The following is a 6,200-nucleotide window of genomic DNA, read 5'->3' as shown; positions in this document are numbered from 1 at the left end:
TTAAGCTATAGCCAAAACTCCTAAGTCTGTCTTCCGTACTACAGTCCAGATATACACTTTTTAAAACCAAAAGAGGTGAAAGACTTAGACCCAGATCCTCAAAAGGCATTTAGGAACTTAACTCCTATTGAAATCAAATACCTTTGAGGAGCTGGGCATTGGCATTTGTACACATGATCAGTTGGTATATTACAATCATTCCTTAGCATACTGAACATGTTTAACATGGTGCATGTTTTTCTAGTAGTTCACTTTATCCAATAAATGAAAAATCAAATTATCCTTTTACTTATCCTACTGGTTTACATTTTGCAGAGGTGATTTCACAATCCTTTTTAAAAATTGTAGTCCCTCAAAAGGGGATGAAAACGTCACAGGGCACAGATACACTGGAAGCACGCTTGGCTTGAGTTTCTAACTGAACTTTTTAATAAGGTAGAACACAGTTAACATTTTCCACTTAAATGCAGTTATCCCCATGAATAAATTATTGTATACTCTATTGAGTTGAGAACAAAAATTCCACATACAGAGGATGTACGTGTTTTAACTTATATTTTTTTATCCATTACAACTACTATTCTGAATGATGTACAGATTTTCTGCTTTTCTTGAATTTTTCATTTGAAGGTAAATTACTACACGTATCAGGATCTGGCACACAAAAAGAAAAAAATGTATTGTTTTGAGAGTTCTATTTCTTGAACTGCCTCCACTGCAGCACGTTTAAACAGTTATTTTAATGACTACTTAATTAGATGGCTTAGTCAAAGCCCACTATCAGCTGCGCAGTTCTTTGGTAAAGGCGTGGCAACAGACTCCTTGCTTTCAGTCAGTGCCCTTGGCTGATGGATAAGCACACTAAACTTAACCCCTTGGTTAGCTGCTGCCCTAACAAAACCGCTGTTTGCGGTCATCGTGATGGCTTTTAAAGTGTCTCCTGTCCCAAAGATGGCTAGAGAGCGGCTGTTAATTTTTGAACTAGCCACTAGTCTTAAGGCACGGTCAGAGGGCTGGTCTGGCACCACATTAATTCTCTTCATGAGAGAGATGGCTCGATCTTTCTCCCCAGGTCCTCCTAGAGTTTCTAAGATTGACTGAAAATCTTTGACTGCGGATTCACAAGCGAACAGCTCCTTGCCCTTCATGAAATCCTCCAACTGAGGCAGGACTCTCTCCTTCCTTTCCTGTGCTGCCTGCTCCGTTAACACTTTCTCCTTAAAAATGAAGTAGCAGCCACCACAGCTAAGGGAAGAGACATATGTAATTAAAGTAGTGATGTCCAAGTTAACCCTATTGCACACATCTACTTTGATCTCTGTAGGAAAAGCAATGCTGGCTACTAAATTCTCCCGGTCTACTCTGGTCACCTGCAGGACCTCAGGGCTTTCTTCATCAGATTCACTGGCACTTAGGTGTCTCTCTTCAGTCAAGTGCTCTGCCAAAGAGTTAACAGCAACTACGTCTCCCCGCACGGATATGCCCATCTCTTTCAGCCTCTCTGCCATAGGACTGGACACACTATTATAAAAAGCAAAGATAATATGGGGGTTGCTATATTGCACTGGTTGCTGACGGCTCGCTTGCAGGAAGTCCTCCGCCTGCTCAATGATGCTTTTGTCGCCATATTGGCCCCGGCCCAACCAAATATTGTGAAGAGCTTCAGCCTTTCGACCAATTGCTTTCACCCAGGTGTGGCCACCATTTGCAACAACATCTACCACCAGCATTTGCTTTTCTCCACAGCAGTCTTCATAGGCAAAGACATGAAAGACACTGACGACCTCCTCCAGGTTCTCTGCTGACTCAATTATGGCTCGGAGATGTGTGAGATTGGTACTCTGCAGATGGGACTCCTTAATGGCCACCTTCCCCGCCTCCACCCTGTGCAAGAATTTCAACTCGGCCTTCAATTTGCTGCATAGCTTTGCTCCACCTTCTATACCTCCTTTCTGTGATCTGGAAAGGGCTTCTGCTCTCTTCATTAATTCCTTAGCAACGGCGACTCTCTCACAAAGCAATGACTGCACAGACATGTTGACAGCATTATTTCTATCAGATGAAAGCAAAAGAGATCATCATTACTACAAGTTCAGTGACAAAGACAATATAGAAAGAGGCTTTTCCAACACCATACATCAGAGCTTTGCACTGGATTTTGTGCAATGACTACCATAGTTATGTGGCGTGGGCATTAGAAACTGTAACACCTTGGCCAAGCTCTTCAAAAAAAGTGACTAATGATTTGATGGGGCCTGATTTTCTGCAGAAGAGTACTCAGTGTTTTCAGAAAAATCCAGGCCTTTAAAAAGGTGTCTTCCACGATTCTTCTATTTGAGTGTCCAACATCCCTAACCACTTCTGAAAAAACTCAGCCCTCACTTCTAAGCTTATTCACACAATCAAATTTATACAAGCTTCATTGTGCTTTAAGGCTCCACCCTGTCCCTAAGTTTACACACTATTATTTTTAATTGCTTATACTGCACCCTGGGAGCTCATTGTGCTTTACCATTTTTAAAGACAGCCTCCTGTCTCTCATTACATTGTAGAACTGCTGCTAATTAGGCGAGTAAACCTAGAAGACTGTTGCATGGCTGACCTTTAATTACAGAGAGAGTTTCAGATTACAAGGTGTGTAGTATAGTGGATTGACTATAGGCCTAGGATCCAGGAACTCCTGTATGGTAAACTGGCTCTGTGACAGATTAATTGTATGGCATTGGGCATGTCATTCCCCCTTCCCCCCCAATCAGTATAATGGGTATAATATTATTTACCTACTTCATCACGGTGTGGAAAGGATCAGTTACTTAATATGGGAATACTTCTGTGGGGGGGAAAAAAAAACACCACACAGAGCATCAAATATTATTGCAAGTAGTTTTTGTATTTACCACAGGGTAATACACATATACACCCCCCTATCATTTTCAGACAAGGTTAGATGCACACTAGTTGAAGAAAACCAGGTGTTGATGACAGAGACAACTGGAACCAGACACAAGAACTAGGCACTCCCCCTGAATATGGATCTGCTAATGCAGGTTCTGAGCCCAGATTTGTGGAATCTTTGAGCCCATATGCAGTTGAAGCCACACTTACAACTATCTCTACCCAATATCACCAAAAATCTTCCAAGCACAAAAATCCTTATTCAATCCATCATCATCATCGTCACATGACCAACTCAATCTCTTCAGGCTCTTCGCCACAAAAAAAAATAAAGAAAATAGCAAAACAATCTACCTCTCCCACCACTAAGATGGCATTTAGAAACTCCTGAAGTACCTTCATTGGCTCCCTATTGCCTATCAAGTCAAATGTAATCTCCTCACATCACTCTTAATGTTCTCTTTTCATTTCTAAATGAGTCTTCTTTCCTGCTGCCCCTTTTGCCTGATGCTTCCTCCAACCATATCTAAAAAACCAGTTCTTCAGTGCTGCTCATCACAAAACCCAGACACTTCACAACAGCACTCCAGAGTTTATGTTAAAATAATCCTACTTTCTTATTGATTCCCAGTCTCCCAAGCCATCATTTGCATCTGTACATAAAACCGACCAGTGAGTACACTCAGTTTTGCAATAAATGTGTTTGCTATATGTTTTGATATCGCTACACAATTCATAACAGGAAAAATTAAATGTACGCAAATAATCACATTGTCATCATTGGTAAGGTCAGACCAATGTGCAACATGGCAGAAATGAAGAACAACCAGCTCTGTATACTCCTGGGGGAATTCTGCGCCACTGCACGTGTGCAGAATTCATGTCCCCCACAGATTTCTTTGCTTCCCCGCTGAAATGTGACTTTCTGACAGGGAAGCTGCAAAGGCAGTCACGCCACACTCCCTAGCTGCCCAGATACATTTTTTCAGACATCCGGAGCAGCCGGTGGAGAGGTAAATCACCACAGGGCTGGGGACACCCCAGCCAGTGGCTCCTACTCTGAGCTGGGATCAGCTGCTAGTTCCAGCTGGGCTGGAGGCAGAAGAGAGTGGGACTTCCTCTTCCCGTGCAAGGAGTTGCTAGGGCTGTGTCAGATTCAACCCCACAAATCTCCCCCAGCTGCAGAAACCTCAGCATCCTGCCCTGCTTCCTGCCCCCAGCGCTCCTCAGCTATGGGGGGAGGGGTCACTGTGCAGGGAGCTGCTCCCCCATCTGCCTAACCCCCATGCTTCGGACCTCCCATACCTAGACACCAACACCAAGCCTCACCCCAGACATTCAGAACCCCCCTACCCCTCCATACCCAAACCCCACCTCACTGAACCTCAATCCCTGCATCTAGTGCCCCTGGCACTCAGCCCCCCTGCCTGCAGACCCCCACTGAGCTCCCTGTACTCAAACCCCCACCCCACCAAGCCCCATTCCCCCAGCACCCAGACCCCTCAACTGAACCCCAACACTTTCACTTGGAAGCCCCTGCAGAGTGCCATTGCTCCTCCCCCCGGCTACAGCCCTACAAGAGCAGAGGACGGGAGCACACAGCACAGGCTGGGGGAGGGAAGCGCTCACCCCACCCCTCCTGCGGTCTGGCCTCCGGCTCCTTGCAGCAGACACCGCCTGGAGAAATCACATGGGGGCAGACAGGAAGGAAGCGAAGCCACCATCTTAAGCCAGGGCAAAATGATTTAAATACCCGGCTGCTGCTCCCGTAGCAAGCAAGCAGCACACTCCTCCCCCCCCCCCCCCTTTCTCAGGGCTCGCCCCCTGCTTATTGCTGAGCAGGTTCCCACCCACTTCCCCGGCAATCAAACCGCACCACGCCACTAACCCAGCAGCAGCTCGTTACTGCGTGTAACTAGCCCCAGGAATTTGCACTGAGCAGCGAGTCACCGGGCTTCATTTGCATGCCTGAGTTCAGGTGATTCTTCTGTGTAGTTTTACCCAATGCACAAAACCTCCCCCTAATGCAGGGGTCTCAGGCTCCAGGGTCGCGCTATAAAGGGGCATTTAAAAGTATGTAGCAGGTTAGACATCTCATTGAGAAAGGCCACACAGCCAAATCCATCCATCCGTCTAAACAGGCCCTTCCACCTGCCTTTCAAAAAAGAGTCCCCCACCCCGAGTGAGGTGCGTTTGGATGCCCAGGGGGGTTTGCCTGGGCTCCTGTCTCCTTAAATGGAGGGAGTGTCCCTAGCAAGGAAGTCTTGTTTACTGGTGTATCTCGACCCAACTGCTACCCTCAGTCTTTCTCTCGATGAAGGTAAATCCCTTCACCGGGACCTGGGAAGGAGGGTTTTCCTCTGAAGTCCATCACACTGTTCTATAGCTGTCCTTCCTCGGGGTCCCCGCCGCAGCCCGAGCGTGGGCAATACTTACACCTGAAAGGGGGGGGGGAATCAGCCCCGCGGCAGATGCCACGCTCCTTCCCCCGGTGCAACAGCAGCTGCTCCCCCTAAACCCATCCATAGAAAGCCAATGGCAAGGCCCACTCCGGCCCTTCCCCTTCTGCGAGCTAAGCGGAAACCCGGCCTGGCTGCCGCACGCTCTACCTTCTCAGCCGCCTGCAGCGCCACCTGGCGATCCAGGCCAGGGCTTTACTGTAGGGATAAGCTGAAAGCCCTTCATTCTTACCTTGTGTTTTTTATTTACTTAGGGGGGTATAAGGGTGAGGGTGCATTACAGAGAATTTATCCTGCTCCTACCATTCATACCCATATCTGTTCCATAGCTCTAAAAACTAACCTCACAAGAAGGGAATGGATATATTTTTTCTCTTCCTCTGGATAGTAAGAGTTACTTTAGCATTTGCCAGAATAGGACATGTTATGTACCTCAGGCTGCAACAGACAGATTCCCCCTCCCTCCCCTGCTTCCGGAAGAATGTCACAAATCACTGCCCCCAGACATCCTGCCGACCTTTCATAGATTCATAGATTCTAGGACTGGAAGGGACCTCAAGAGGTCATCGAGTCCAGTCCCCTGCCCGCATGGCAGGACCAAATACTGTCTAGACCATCCCTGATAGACATTTATCTAACCTACTCTTAAATATCACCAGAGATGGAGATTCCACAACCTCCCTAGGCAATTTATTCCAGTGTTTAACCACCCTGACAGTTAGGAACTTTTTCCTAATGTCCAACCTAGACCTCCCTTGCTGCAGTTTAAGCCCATTGCTTCTTGTTCTATCCTTAGAGGCTAAGGTGAACAAGTTTTCTCCCTCCTCCTTATGACACCCTTTTAGA

At 46.7% G+C, this 6,200-nt stretch overlaps 1 protein-coding gene across 1 annotated transcript; it reads right to left on the bottom strand.

The window, feature by feature from the left end:
- Positions 1-415: 415 nt before the first annotated feature.
- Positions 416-5,390, bottom strand: C2H7orf25 (chromosome 2 C7orf25 homolog). The gene is made up of 2 exons (XM_065399472.1): positions 5,334-5,390; positions 416-2,052 (listed from the first exon to the last, which is right to left on the bottom strand). Exon 2 carries the CDS (start codon positions 2,034-2,036, stop codon positions 768-770), a length of 1,269 nt encoding a protein of 422 aa, XP_065255544.1. The 5' UTR covers positions 2,037-2,052; positions 5,334-5,390; the 3' UTR covers positions 416-767.
- Positions 5,391-6,200: the final 810 nt, after the last annotated feature.

This window comes from Emys orbicularis, chromosome 2, assembly GCF_028017835.1.
Source record: "Emys orbicularis isolate rEmyOrb1 chromosome 2, rEmyOrb1.hap1, whole genome shotgun sequence".
Taxonomy (NCBI): domain Eukaryota; kingdom Metazoa; phylum Chordata; order Testudines; family Emydidae; genus Emys; species Emys orbicularis.
This window is presented reverse-complemented; position numbering and strand designations above follow the sequence as displayed.